This window comes from Centruroides vittatus, unplaced genomic scaffold (genome assembly GCF_030686945.1).
Source record: "Centruroides vittatus isolate TY-2023 unplaced genomic scaffold, ASM3068694v2 scaffold_712, whole genome shotgun sequence".
Taxonomy (NCBI): Eukaryota; Metazoa; Arthropoda; class Arachnida; order Scorpiones; family Buthidae; genus Centruroides; species Centruroides vittatus.
In genome coordinates this window covers 925025-941027 of record NW_027122715.1, presented here as the reverse complement: position 1 = coordinate 941027, position 16003 = coordinate 925025, and the positions used below count along the sequence as shown (strand labels likewise).

Genomic DNA, 16003 nt, shown 5'->3' with positions numbered 1-16003 from the left:
ACAGGTTAAAAGGAAATCTGGTAAATCATCAAGGACGCCATTTTTGGCCACCATTCCGAAATGTAAAACTGGAGATTTCTGGAATCGCGTGCATAATTTTTTAATCTCTTGCTCGGAATAAATTTTAATTAATGAGAATTAGGGGGAGAGAAAATGGATGAAATAAAAAGATTTTAAAGTTATTAATTTAAAGACAAAAAGTACTTAAAGAAATGGTGTGGTTAGGAATCACTAGAGTAGTCGACCTTGAGGATTGCTGGCAATAATAGGGAAAAAGTAGAAAAGCCATATAAAAGTTCATTTCTATGCCAACCAAATGATTTTCTTTTGATACATAAATGTGATGAAAATAAAGGAGAGGCCCATTTCGGTCATGCTGCACAATAATTTATTTAAGAAAATATGTAGCAGCTATACATAATAAACATCACGTCACAGTCACGAATCAGAAAGATGAATTAATAATAATTATATATATTTATGTATATATATATTTATTTATTTATGTTTATAGAAATGGCAAATAATAATTAAGTTTTCCTCTTTTTTTTCTCTAGGCAGAAGGGGGTACTTAAGTACATCTAAATATTTTAAGTAGGAAAAAGATGATACGGAGCCATTTCGAAAAACCACCAGAAGTGAAATCCGTGGAAATACAATAAATGTAAACTGGATATTTTCCAAATATACAAGAAATGTACAGTTTTAGAGAAACGCGTTCCCCTCGGTGAATTATGTACAGTGGGTCCTTCCTGGCTGCCAAGAAAAAGGCGAGGAGAGGGGAGCTGTTATCACAGTTCTTTTTCTGTGTGTGTTTCTTTCCCATGTTGGCACACTTGGAACAGTCGACGTATGTACGAGTGGCTTACGATTCCAACGACACTAAAAGGCTGTGATAAACGACGGAATCGAAGACGGATTCCCCCTGATGTCCGTTTCCTTGAGTAGTCCTGTACTGCGTGGCGCATTGACTCCCCGCACAATCCGTCTGTTGGCTCTGAGGCCTAGTGTCACATTTCGATTCTCCTATGGTGATCTGCAGCACGTTCTCGCTGACACCGTACGGTTCTTCGTCTTCCCATGGATCTCCCGAACGTTCCTGTTCCATCTCCCTTTGCAAACGTCGAACGGTATTGTGTATAAGGACGGATCGACGCAGAAACGTCTCGGCGTCGTCGATATTGCGCAGTTTATTCACCGAAATTTTCAAAAGTTTTCTCCTCTCGTCCTTCTTCTTCCCTTTCTTCTTTTTCACCACTTCTTCGCCGGATACCGTTAGATCTGTTTCGATCTTCGGCCTTTTGCACCAGTTCTCGATGGCGCTTTCTGTTTGTTTTCTTTTCTCGGCTCCTGTTTTGGGACCAAGAGAGAGAGAAACATTTTTAGTTAAAAAAAGTAAAGCTCTCGACAAGGAGGGGGGTAAATAACCCTGAACGAAATCTGGTTTTATGCCAGATTTACCAGTGTTAAAATAACTTACCTGAAGACGTAATGGCCGAGTTTGAATTGGTGGTGGTGGTAGTGGTGGTGACGGTGGTGGTGATGGAAGTGGTGGTGTTGCCGTTACTGCTGTCCATCAGGCTCAAAAGGGGTGGCCATTCCGTGGGATCGAAAAGAGCCGTCAACATGGCCGATTCGCGCTCCACTCCGTCCACGTCGAGATCGCAACAAGGCATTTGTATTTGTTTCGAGCTGGCCCGGGTTAACGGGGACATTACATTAAGCCACCATGGGAATCTACAAGAACGAAAGAATGACAATAATGAATAAAATAGATCGTATTTCATCGCACTCGATAAATTAAACATGTACAAGTGATGAAAATAGATGAAAATCGAGGGATCGAATTAATTATACTTGACACTATTTTGTAATAATGACGAAATATCCTCTTTTTAATCAAAATATTTATTCATTTTACCATCGAGATCGTTTTCTAAACTGTACATATGTATTTAGGCTGTATAAATTTGGCAGTAAAAATGATTAAAACGTTATTATTATTATTATTTTTAAATCTTCAGTCGTACTAAGTTTTTATTTAGTGCAAAGTCCAAAATTTGTTTTCGTCTTACTACTAGAGCTGCATTGCGCAAAGTATTTTCACTAAATTCCTGTTTACAATTCTCGACTATTCTCTTTCTATAAATATAGAAAGTAGTCTATTAATTTTAGGAAATGGAAAGATCTAAAGCGAGTTAAAGATCTGTAGCCAGATTAGCAGGTTAAAGTCTGGATTGGCAGTACCGGTTAACAATCCTACTAAGCGTGCTATTAACGCTATTTAATCGTCGAGTAGGGATTATTAATTCGAGAGAATTTATTATTCGATCTTCGGCCAAGTGAGACGAAGGCATGGAGCGAATAAATTTGGAGAGCGACCTTGACGGGTCCCGTAGACACTACCGGGTCCAATGGCAGCTAGTTCAGTGACACGACCGGGCAGAGTAGGCTATTGCCCCCCATTCATCTCTTTCTCTCCCCTTTTGCTCGTCTCTCCGTCGGCCATTGTTCGTTCTTTGCACTCGCAGTTCGTCGCGAGGTTCGGGCATTAATTTAACGCTACCTTTAGTTTCTCTGCCTTAAACCGAGCCTTTGTCTTTATCGGTCGCATGGACTTATTTGCTTTTTTTTTCTGAATGCCCGCTGTCCCACTTTTTAAAATTCCTGTTGATCGAGCCGGGACGAATGCTTATCTCTTATATTTTTCTATATTCCTGATGCCTCATTTCAACTTTGCTAAATGCCTTTCTGGTGTTGCCCTTTCTAAGGAATTCGTCGGTTGCTTATGGATTTCTAATGCCTCTGTAATTCTTGTTTCTGTTTTTCTTACTTTTACATGTGTTTTTTTTTCTTTATTTATTTAATATTATATATTTAAACAATTATTATTATTATTAAATATCTTAATTACCTCATCTAAAAAGTTATGGTTTTATTGTTTATTTGTAATTTTTCTAAACTCATTCTTCTCTCGCTACTATTCTAATTCATTCCAACATCTATATATTATTTTGCAGTTAGTTTTTACTATTTAAATAATTTCTATATTATAGTTTTTCCGTATAACGTTTTGATATATTTTAAATTCTAGTGTCTTGCCCCTTGCGTTTAGAAAAGAAACAGGTAGACATTGTGGTGTCTCGTTAAGCATTTATCTGAACATTAAGAGAGTTGATATAATATAGAAAATAAGTTAAGTTGACGAATATTAAAATCGGGAGACGAAACAGACCGGTGCGAAAGATAATTTAGGGATGCACTTAGTAGATGTACTGCAGATACTACGCGATATGCTTTGGTAAAAGCGAACGAAACGAAACGCGGAAATTTTGTAACTAGATACGAGGGGAGGAAGAGAGAGAGAGAGAGAGGATGTGGGCCAGAGTTTTGTGGGTCACATTCATCTGGCTATTACTTAACTTACTGTTACGTGTCCCTGTTTCTAACAAGACATTGGCCTATATACGAATTCGTGTAACAATACGCTGTGCAATAGTGTCCTAAATAACGCAGGTAAACCGAAAAGAGTGATCACGTTCAGAAATAAGTAAAAAATGGGAAATTTTTAAGAAAAATATGTATAAAAAAAAGGCGTGGAAAACGCCAGGAGTTGAAGAAATGCAATATATTCAAACGAGTTTGGGGGAATTCCGTGGTAATGTCCACCGTAAGTAGATGGGAGTGTAGGGCAGTAGGTCACTTGTCACTATTACAAGCGTTGACATTCTTTAGAGAAAGTCATTGGGTCATTTCGTGATCATTTTCCAATAACGGTATTTTTATAAAACAACTTTCTCTACGAAATTATTTGTATCTTTTACATAACCTCTCTGTTTATGCACAAAATGCAAACTATAAATAGAAAAAATTATAATAAACAACAAGTTATAAACTTTTAACGTATAGATAATTCATAATGAGAACCAAAGTATAGCTACAAACAAAAGTACTGTACAGTACATGAAGCAACAATGGACGGACAATACGAGTCGATACAAAAGAAATTGCACGTCTTTTGAGAGTAAAACATAGTAATTCTGCTCATCAGCAAACTCGTTTAGAAATTAGCGGATATAAATAAATATATTTCGAGAATCATAGACGTCGTTTAGACTAAAAGTCCCATCTACGTGCCGAATTCATAAACAATGCTCACCTGCACCATTCTACCAGCTGCTGCGTCACCTACTGTACGACAGATTCTGTTTCCTGTACTACTGTTTAAAAAAAAAAATGCATAGCCTATAGCAAAAGCGGCAGAGCATAACCGTTTTGCCAAACTCGTGGCGAAACATCTAGTTTAATTCATAACCTTATAAAATATTAAGAAAGCTATAACAATGGGATCATTATCGGACAATGAATACGGGATAATCTTATTATTCTAACGATCCGGTCTCGGTGCTGAAAGCAATTAAAGTATCTACTAACTTCGGCGCCGAATAGATAAACTTATTTGGTTGTCGGGTTAGTCGTGGCACATACCTATTTTCTTTCACTTTCCACGCTGGAGGGGCTAACGGGGGAAACGGTGACCCCAGACAGGGCTAAACGATGGTGAATCTGGTGTGATTCATTGTCTTGGAGTCGAAGAAAGTGACCCAGATATAATTACCCATCGTCATCGTCAGTGGTGCACACGACGCCCACGAATGCGTCATCGTCTGAAATTCAACAACGAACGATTGGCGCGAGATTAATGCAATAAAATGAGGAAAAGCGATAAAAGTGGTCGGACACGGGAAGGATAAGCATGAGGTGCCATTACGCATTGCCATAAGATAATTGTCTTAATAATAAATACGACGACGACGACAAAACGCTAACGATTTCGAAGAGTCCCAGCCAAAACCGGAGTGCAGCTGGGCAGGCAGGTCAGGACGCAACTATTGAACCAGCAGGAATGGGGGAGAATGGAAGTTGGTCGCCTCCCACAGTGGGTCCGCAGGTGCAGACTCGCTAGCGATGGAAGTAAAACGGGACGCCCTCTGTATATGTTGTAAATTTTCCCCTCACGGGGAAGTCAGATTATCGATTCGGTTCGTCTGTCGCGAGGATGGGAACCACACATAGCATAACAAGGGGTCGGAGCGTCTTGCAAACAAGTAGCGCGATTCCGTGTCGAGAAAGAGGAAATTATCCGACTGCCGAGGGGAAGGGAACGAGTAAAGAATGTTGCCCAAATTCAGGCGGACGGTAAGCCGCACTGCACGCGCCACATTCCACAACCACGTGACAGGAGGCGGAGGGACTAGCGAGTAATCGCCACTTCCGACTCTGTTTACCGCTTCATAAAATAAATAACTGCACACGCGGCTACAAACAAGTAGGTAGCTTATTATCTCTCGTCAATCTAAACAAATAAAAATCAACTTTGTTACATCTATATAAATTTAATACCGCGCTACGTATAGAAAAATACACACACCGAAATAACTTATAATGCACACACACACATATCGAGGCTGGATTTGGCAGAGTTCCATCGCATTCAGTTTTGTTATTAATTAGTGGTGTGCATAGAGCGTATCACATTTAAGACACGGCAAAGAAGCATTAAATCGGCAATATTCCCTCACCAATCGGAGTCCGATTAACGGAGTAACCATTACGTATCGTAGAGTAGTCAAAAATTTATCGACCACCCCTCGAGGCCTCCTGGTTTTGTTTTAATTGCCGGCGATCTTATTCCTTTCTGTACGAAAACTGCAACCGAACAACACACGACTCGCAAAATCAATGCTAGAGACGGTTGCAAAACATGCTTATTTTGCTGTCAATTTGCTTCAGTCAAATGGTTGGGAGTTCTTACTCTGCTGGAGGTCGCTCGCAAATAATCGATGGATGGTAGCGGGGCGGTTAAGCTTAGAAGGTCATCGTTTGTTTCCGACGCTAAAAACGAGTTTGTTCAACTACCGAACCGGCGGATATCCATTCGGATTTTGCGGATGACCAGAATGGGCGCAAAGATTGGAGAGGCGCCATAGCGCAGAGGCAATCGGGCACGTAGCACGGGGGAAAAGGAGAAAAAAAAGCATTTGCGATTAGCACCCGACGTAAACACGTCGAAAACGACCAGACTCGAAACAAGAGGGCTAATATCCCTTTTTCGGGCACCAAAAGCCTCGCAGGAATCCAATTGATTTAAGCTCATCGTCTAACACGATCACCGATATTATTTGGCTTGATTCCAATCCTACTGCTAAATGTAGTACAGTTGCAGTGGTACAACAATGGAAAGCAGGTAATATACACGGTAATACATACGCAAAACAATAAAGATTCCAAATATGCAAAGCGACGGAGAAGTCGCAGCGATTTTTGCAAAAGTTCAACGCCTGATCGTAACACGTCAAAGACATTAGATTACCTTATCGAGATAAATATTTATAAAAAAAAAAAAACGCTCTAACTACCATTACGAAAGCAATTTACGAATTCGTATCGTATGACAAGTTAACCGTAAGTGAAGCACGGACAGAACCTTCAAGTCGAACCAAATCCTGTTAACCCATTATCTTGTTGACAAAGTCCACAGCGGGGGTTGGTGAATCGTTCTATCGTCATGCTTCTCGGGTTCAAAGGTCAACCATAATGCAACTCGCTACTGTATCTCTTCGACGAATTAATACCTAAAGCTGATAGCCAATACTCGCGCCAAAACAAAGCACGAATGGACGGAAAAAGAAAAAGTTAAATTAAATTTTATAATTAGAAAGTTGCACAAACTCTCTCTCTCTCTCGATATCGTACGAGTCAATGACTCGAATGATGCACACGGTTCTAATTTTATGTACGGTCGATTACAGTATGCACGTCTCTTAAATATCATTAGGTATGTAGGTTTTAACCCGCGGGATATTTGACTTGTCTTCTATTATCCGTTAGCGTAAATCAAGACCCGCGTGACGTTGGCAGACCTTTTCTGTTCGGAGTCGAGACAGAAATCGAACTTGCCAAAATCGTTTAGGAAATCGATTAAATAATAAAATAACATAACTTACCGCCCCAAAACCAGACTGAAGACGTATTATTTTTTTTTCTCTCTCTCTCCTTAAAAGTTCTACTTCTTCGGAGCTGTCCTAAATAGCCGACAGGACGTAACGATGCAGACGTAATGCTTATTATTGTTATTTGACTGGTTTCTTGTCGAAAACACTTTTCTGCTACCCGCGTGCACCTAAAAGGTGCTGGTAATCCAACAATGCACAATTAACACTTTAACCGAGCTTCCGGTGTATTTTTTTATTGGTTGGAAGTCGAAAAAACCGAGCCGACGTCCGACACACGTCTCGACTACTCGCCGTCTGCCTAGCAACTGACTGTCATCTGCTCGCTGCGTCGCCTTCGTTTACCGGGTATATTGCGCATGACGTTTAGTGATGTCACGGCTTACGTTTATAATGGACACGCTTGACTGACAGTTGTTTATCGCTCCGAAGAGAAGATCGCCTAAACTCTCGAAAAAAAGATGGAAAACGATAATAAATCCTCGAAAAATAAAACAACCTGTAGCATCATTAACTGTTAATGCCGTAATTGATTTACGTTTCCTATAATAGCAACCATATGCAGATTTTCCTGGCGTGTCGCTCTCGAACTTAAGGTTTAACAATTAGCGGACGTTTCTGATTTTTCATCGTGTGAACGTCCTCGCAAGAATCTTTTTCTTCTTCTTTTTACTTCTATCTTTTTGCCACGTTTATCATTATGCTTCGACTTATATCGGAGGTAATGATAAACGTGGCAAAAAGACAGACAGATAATTAACCGAGATCGAACGATAAAAGCGATGGAGAATAGAAAAGGTGACTCCGGAGTTGTTTACTTTAAAGAAGCTCGGATATCTTTATAAAAAGAAATATGTGATAAAACTGAAATAAGTTAAGTTCTGTGGAAGTTCGTCGTCCTCCAGCAGCATTCTCCATAAGGCGAGTTCCTAGAATAGAGAGAGTACGTTCGGCTATTTTCTTAGAAAGTATGGACAGCGCTATCGTTTCTACAAATTGATATTTGAGGAAATTTCTACAATACATTCGATTCACATAAATTACTATTCTGATGATAATCTCTCCATTTAAAATTAAATAAACCTAACAAATTATAACTTATGTCGTTTTAAGTGGATACGTATCTCGAGATGTGTAATTGTATCCTATAAGGGTTGGTGTAGGAGTAGAACTTTTATCTAAGAGCTGCACGTATATGACTAGATATTAAATCTGTCGCAGATAAGTTGGTATCGTCATTTAAAATTAGATATTATCGTTTAGAGATTAATACGAAAGCATGAGCTCATTTATAAAAAGAATGCCCAATAAATAGAAATCTAGACGAGCTACTACATTCGTGTGTTAGCAATTAAAAGATAATTTAATGTAACCTTTTATCTATCGTAAAATCATCATTGAATGATGTTCAAACACGTTGTCGGATATAAGACGATTAAAGACTTTCCTCGCTATAGAATACATATAGATAAGACGGATAATTAAAGTATTATGAATTATTATTATTATTATTATTACACTTCCCCTTTTCTCTTATTAATTTATACAAAGAATTAGAAACACACAAAAATGTTAGAGTGTAAATTTATCTAGAATTTGAGAAAGTGGAATTTGATTGGTTAACTTCCGAAAACAGACACTTAACCAATCGATACGTCGCGAATTTAAACATTCTAAGCTTGGTTAAGTGATATCGAAACGGAATAAATAACGTTCTAATATAGTTAGTAATTAATTTAAAGTTATATAATTTGCATATACAGTATATCTGTTGTGTAGTCTAATTTCTAGAAGTGGTAAACAGATTATCATACTTGCAAGGTCAAAAGCACTTTTTTCAATTCACCACTGATTAACCAGGCCATTCTGCATTGCGACTATAAATAGTTTTATACCTAACCGATGTCGTGATAGCCTGGCAAATGTTTTGGATTCGACTATACCACGGGTCGGCAAACTTTAATTTCCATAGATTCTCGCCAAATTTCCACATGTTCTTTTAAAAAAATGATGATTTTCATACTTAATTCGGTCTTGCGACTTATACGGTTTTAAATAATACGCAATTTACAATTAAATATTTGAAGACTGATAACTTTTTAAGTGAGAAAATGTATTTCAATTACATTTTTTCTTAAAATAAACACATGGACATTGACTTGAGAATTTATATAAATACGGATATTTGATAAAGATGCGAAGTGTCGAAGGTCGTTGCTGGATGCACATTTGTGAACAAACACACACGACTGCAAATCAAATTCTAAACAGCATTAAGGTGTAATTTAAGAGAAATGACTTTCTTCATGCCTTGGAGCGTACCTTAAAATAAATTTAGTAAATCAAAAATTATTTATGTGAAGATGGAATATTAAAAATTAATCATTGTAATTAACAGATCACTAAGTATTTTGTAACAATTATTTAACCTTTTTTTAGATAGGAGCCATTCTAAATGGTAATTTTTTTAAACTGTACTCAATTTATAATTTAAACGGCCTTTATAGCGCCAATCTTTTCGGAACTAAAATATTCAACAACGTTAAAGATTTTCCAGACATTAAGCGGGTTTTATAAATTGAAAACAAAGTATTTCTTTTTTTTTTTTTTTTTTATTCCGGTGCACAATAACTTCGAGTAGTGCATGGTGTAATCTTATAATATTGATGTATTTTACTGCACAATATTTATGCATTATAGAAAACACCAAAGTAGTTGAATAACACGTTTGTAGCTTCTTAGCTTCCTAACTTCTTTGTATAACAATGTCTTTTAGCTTAGCTTGTCAATTCAAAATAACATGGGATCATTTGAAACACGATTTTTCATAATTTGCATACAGAACTATTCGAAATATCTTATTTTTAAAGCTAAAAATTCGATTGTTTTTTTTTTTTAGCTTTCAAAAGACAAAAGAAAGAAATCGGTTCGTATGTCTGTACATTTATTTTACCAGTTTAATAGTTTAATAATTGATATTTTAAAATAGAAAAAGTAGAAAATGTAATTACATTTACGTAAAAATGTAAATTCTTTTTTTAAAAGATGATACAAATAATAAAAATGGAATATATTAAAATATATTGTTATATTTTCAGGTGGTTTTCATTATAAAATTTCTTTCATGCCACTTGTGTAACAGGTATCCAATCCTATTTAATAAGCTCTTAACCATATATTGTAGTTGAACTATATAAAGCCGTATATAATCGTATTTTTAATAGAATATAAGAAACTTTTATTCAAAAATAAATATCAATACTTCTTTCAAAGCGGATTATATATATATATATATATATATATATTATTAGGCTCAGATTTTAAAGTATGTTAGTAGAATAAAGTAAAATACACAGGGAAACTCAACTAATAATAAAATCTAGTCAAATTAAAAACTATTATAAATACATTCGATTATTTATTTATAGTTTCGAGATAAATTTAATAGCAATCGTATTAAAAAAAATCAGTTAGCCTAAATACAGATAATCTAATTGGGCTTTTTACAACTGAGAGATACATATTTTATCAGTAATTATTCTCATATTTGGGATATTGTCTAATATATTGATACAATTTTATCTTTTAGCAATTTGCCAATATATATATATATACAGGCCTATACTTATGCTTGCTGTATTGAGGAGATAACATCGCTGTTTTTTTTCTCTCACCAGACATCGCTCTCGAGTACCTTCTTTATAGGAAAACAGATAGGATACGAAGATATAACTTCGAACATATTCTATATAACCAGCCTATTTCGGCTTTCGGAATAAAAAATATATATATATATATTGGTGTATTTTTGAACGAAAAATGTCTCAACTTTATAAGATCTTTCGAAAACCAAAGATATATTTTTTCAATAAGTTCCTAAGCCAACTCTGGTTATGAATTCTAGCGCAAAAAAAAGGAAAAAAATTCAAGATGCTACTTGAAAACTTAGATGATCTCTCTCTCCATTTTTCCCAATGGAAAGACTTTTTTTTTTTAAATATATATATATATTAAAAGATAATTTTGATACATTAATATTATTTTAAATTTGTAGATGTTTCAAGTTAAAAATCATGCGCTTTACTTTGTAATAATTTAAAAAAAATAAAATAAAATAAACGATATATTACATTAGTATTTTTTATATGTTTTGTAAATAAAAATCTTATTTGCAAATTGTAAGGTATTTTCATGTGCCACTTGAAGGATAACAATTGTAAACATCCGGACCATTCACTTTTTCACATGGATCTATCCATCTCGATATAGCCTTAACACTTCTGGATCAGTGAGTCAGTCAGTGAGTCAGTTACTTTACTGAATAACTGCCTAATTATGTTCTAAAACGATTGTTTTCTCGAACAGTTTTAACATATATATATATCTAAGTGTATCTATAAATCTTTATTTTCCTAAATAAAAAGATATTATCAAAATGATATATCAGAAACAAGAAACAAATATATGTAAATATTTTTATATTATTATTATTCATTTTATCTAGTTACTACATTATATGCTTCTCTGCCCGCTTTTAAATCTCATTTAGTTTGCATTTTCTTCATGACGGAAATGAAAATGCGATTTAGATTCACTTTAGTATGGATATTACAAAGTTTACCAACTAGAACAGCCCATTCCATACAAAAGGTAAATTTGTTTCTCCTCAACAAAAAAGAAAAAGGAAGAAGAAAAAAATTAATTAAGCACACTATCTTTTGTTAACATTTTCTTGTATTTAAAGAGATAAATAGTTTCATTATATTTTAATTACACTTATGTTACTGAAGAATATGTACAGAAATCACTTAATGTAAATATAAAACTTTTTTATTTTATAAGTTTACGAATCGATTAATAAAAGTGGTAGTTTGTTACGCAAAAAATTTATTATGTTTTTCTTCTTAAAAATGAAACATTCTCCAACAGTAAAGCTTGGAATGACTGCGAAAGAAATAGCCTATATTCTCCTAATCTCGTACGAATGCGGGTTCGAATCCGGGTACATTCTAATTCGATTCATTGCATTATTTCCATCACTCATTAACAATTACAATATACAATTCATTATATGTTAGTGCCTAGTACAAGAAGAATTAAATTAAAAAAAGTCTGAAATTTACTGAAATCTATTCTTTCTTAAAATTATAGAACAAACTTTAAGTATCAAGCTAATAAAGGAATATTAAAATGCCAACCTGAAAATAAACAGTTTCTAAATTATTTTATCATAGATAAAACTTAAAGAATGACATTAAAATGGAACAAGTCCAGGAAAATTATGCAAAATTTCCAAAAGAACGGTCCCATAAAAAATACAAAACAGAAAAGAGGATAATTAACGTTCTGTTGTAGACAAACTTCCACTTGTATTTGTATCCAATAAGTAAAATCGCCTCCAGGTATAACGGTCACCTCGGTGTTGTACAGCGTGTGAGAACGATTTTCGAACCTTGTCCGAAAAATGAAGGTTACGCCAGACATACTGATACGATGCCAATGATGGAATTAACCGGGGAAGACAAAATCGAATGAGTTTCCGAGAACAAACAATCAATGTAATTACTGAAAACAATGATAATAAGGTAAACACGTGTTACAAATTTGCTTCGTACGGATTAGTTAGTAACTAACTAGTACCAACGTTGATAATTACGGATATTGAAATAAACGATTAATTAGAGTATTAAAATTCCTCAAGGAGTAAGTGAAGCGTTATATTTTCATGGAACCCAGGTGAATTTGAATTAGAACCTTCACGTACAGTGTTGACTTCAGACATTTTGCTTCGGGAGAATTTTCTGAGGTGAAATGTTTTCTTATTTGAACCTCTTGTTGTTGATTCTGGTTTACACAAGTTTTGCTGTTAAGTTGTCCGTTTTAAACAGGTTTTTGATTATAAGAATCGTTTTACTAAATAAAGAAACCAATAATAAATTCGAAAGAATATTTTTTTCAAATCCTCAAAGACTGTTTTCAATTGCATTCAATAGCAAAGATCAGCATAAATTATTCGTCATATTTCCAAGTCACTTAAACTTAACTGTATCAAATATACAATAATTTGATAATTTAAAAACACATCGAAATCAGTCTACTCGAAAAGTAATGTTGACTCCACTACATTTGTACATCTGTTATCAGGTCATTGATATTGTCCTTGAAATGATGTTATAGCTTGTTTACTACATTTATAAAATGATAAAAATGTTATTCAATATATTTTTAAACTTAAACTTTCAAATTTTATATAATATTTATTAAACTTTTCTCTGTATCTAACAGGAATACATAAATTGGAATGAAAGTAGTAGAAATATTTCGTGACGCTTAAAGGTTAGTATATATCGGAAACACGATAATAAAATTACTATTTTTCCTGTTTACAAATATTTATAGACATTAAATTTAAAATAGAAATATATATTTAAAAAAACCAGTTGTAAAATGTTATTAAACCTTAGTTTAATTTTGCAAGTTAGGATGAATCTGGAATTTGAGCGATAGTATATCAGTATTTTGCCACACATTCTTAAATTGCTTGTTGTTGTTGTTGGCTTCAAGGTTACTTAAGTCTAGTATATATATATATATTTCTTTAAACAAGCGTAACGATAAAAGAATAATAATAAATGGGCAAAATAATCATTAATTTTCCATTTTTTAAATATGATCGAATCATATATTTAATACCAATTAAGTATAAAAAATGTAATCATTTATTTTTTAACAATTATTCATCGATAATGTGTTATTTTTTCATGGTTTTAAATATTTAAAACGAGAATAAGAATTAATTGTTTGTGTAAATATACATAGAAAATAGGAGAGAGAAAGAGTTTATAAATTTTTAAATAACCTAATTTTAGAAATGTTTTAGATATTGTAGAATATTAAGTAGCTTATTTATTAAAAACATTTCAATAATTTATAGATCTAACACAGTGCTAACATTAAATCGATAATAGCAACAATTAAAACTAATCCGTAGACCGGAATCACAACCATGAATTAGAAGTGCACATACACACACACACACACACACACACACAAAAAAAAAGGTTCATTTCTTTCTGGTGCATCCTTAATTGCCACGAACATGTCTAAGAAAAGTAATCTTGGAAGAAATTTCCTATACTTCAAGCCAGAAATTACTCACGTGACAGGTTTGAAAATATTTGGTTAGAAGGACTTAAGCGTGTTTAATTCGATAAATAGATGTTACTAGTAAAGAATAAACCCAATTGAATAGACCTATAAAAAAAAGATATATGGCTCTATAACTCTACTTTTATTTTTATACCAGCTGTAATTTGGACATTCGTAAGCATTTGTTTGCTAGCAATTATTATTACTCAAAAGGAAATGTTACGAAGCGTCTACTCTCGGTAATGACGGTCAAACTAGTTATTTAACTGTTGAGAAAAATGATTAATTAACCTTTTCTCCACTGCCGTTTCGCAATTTACTATGAAAAGACTTATTCTGACTGACAGCATCAACAAAACTTGGAAATAAAGTTGAATGCCCCCGTTAAACAACGGTAACAAACAACTTTTATAATGATTTTTCACGCTCCGTGTTAACCTTTGAGAAGATCGAGAGAAATCAGAACGTAAGGGGAAAGCGTATACTAACCAAATGAATCTATAATAAGAAAAAACCACTACTGGGTTTTCCCTACGTCGACCTTGAGTTAAATCGTATGCGTGACGTCAAGGACGAGTATCAACTAACGTAATCGACTTTCTAACACTTGTTTTTTTAACGTTTAAATTGTGTAATTATCCTATAATAATGACTTACGAAAAAAATAAATAATAATAATCCGTTTTTTCTCAATAAAGCAAAAATTAAACTTACGTTTTCTCTCTCCGGCTTCGATTTGCTCGCGACCTTAAACTTTATCGCGCCCACGCGTCGCGCGACGGGAAATTTCTAGTTTTGTCGGCGGCGACGACGCCTTCGCTAATACACAATATCCATATAACGTCACTACCGTTGTAGCGGTTACAAGGTTACCACGTAAGCGGTGTAAACCATAAAAAGTTAATACGTAGAAGAGAGATGACGTCGTGTATCCAGGAAATATCGTCATCATTTATAGGAAGTTTTCCGTTTAATATTTTTCTTTCCCTCCCCCTTCTCTCTGTCTGTCTTTCTCGTTATATATTTTTCTCGCTCTCGTTCTGTCTCCGTCATTGAACATCTCGCTTTCTCGTATTATTATTTTCTTTCTTTTTTTTTTACATCGTTATCGTTTTAATATAGAACGAAAATGTTCGAATGGAACCATGACAAACAGAAATTAAGAACGAAAACAATGATTAGAGCAAATTCCTAGAACAAAAAAAAAAAAAAACGTTTATCGGATATAAATTTATTGTTGTTATATTAAGAGGAAAACGTAATTTAAGCAAGCGAATGGCAATACATCCTTTGAAATTGTGACGTGTTGGATAACTGAAGTTGTAAACAATTATTACGTCACGTAATTGCCACGCCTTAGGAAATTGTCTGGATGTGTAGTGTACAACTTATTTCCTATCATTTTTTTTTTTTTTGTTTTTACGTAGCTAGTATTAAATAAATGTTATTTATTGTAACAAAACATAAGGGTGTAAATTAGTAATAGCAGAAAAATACCGGAATTAAGTTGAATCGATGCGGAAATTTTATCCAAACGTTTCCGTATTCTGTGGTGTGTAGCCATTCAGTGACGTCACGTGTTTTGCTCACCACCAAAACAAATTTCTAAACACTAGAGATCTCGTTTAAAGGCGATTTCTGCTTAGAGTAGTTTATATAGATTTTTCTAAAGGGTATACACAATTTTCCGTAAAGTTTTCAATGAAAGGAGAGGCTGTTTTGAGATTTTTAGACCTTAGACCACCCACATCTCAACAGAAGAGAGAGAGAGAGAGAAAAAAAAAAATTATAAAAATAGACTATTTCCTGCCTTTCGAGTTATAATGAGAGAGGAGGAAAGT

At 34.3% G+C, this 16003-nt stretch overlaps 1 protein-coding gene across 4 annotated transcripts; it reads right to left on the bottom strand.

The window, feature by feature from the left end:
- Positions 1 to 365: 365 nt before the first annotated feature.
- LOC136989629 (uncharacterized protein DDB_G0279979-like) lies at positions 366 to 14989 on the bottom strand. Of its 4 annotated transcripts, none has more exons than XM_067287855.1 (3): positions 14877 to 14989; positions 1481 to 1737; positions 366 to 1350 (listed from the first exon to the last, which is right to left on the bottom strand). In XM_067287855.1, the coding sequence occupies exons 2-3, from the start codon at positions 1713 to 1715 to the stop codon at positions 866 to 868; spliced, it is 720 nt and encodes a 239-aa protein (XP_067143956.1). In that variant the 5' UTR covers positions 1716 to 1737; positions 14877 to 14989; the 3' UTR covers positions 366 to 865. The 4 variants fall into 4 exon arrangements, with proteins under 4 accessions (XP_067143956.1, XP_067143958.1, XP_067143955.1 ...); XM_067287857.1 differs by lacking the exon at positions 14877 to 14989 and adding an exon at positions 8828 to 8847; XM_067287854.1 differs by lacking the exon at positions 14877 to 14989 and adding an exon at positions 7008 to 7458.
- Between the last annotated feature and the right edge of the window lie 1014 nt (positions 14990 to 16003).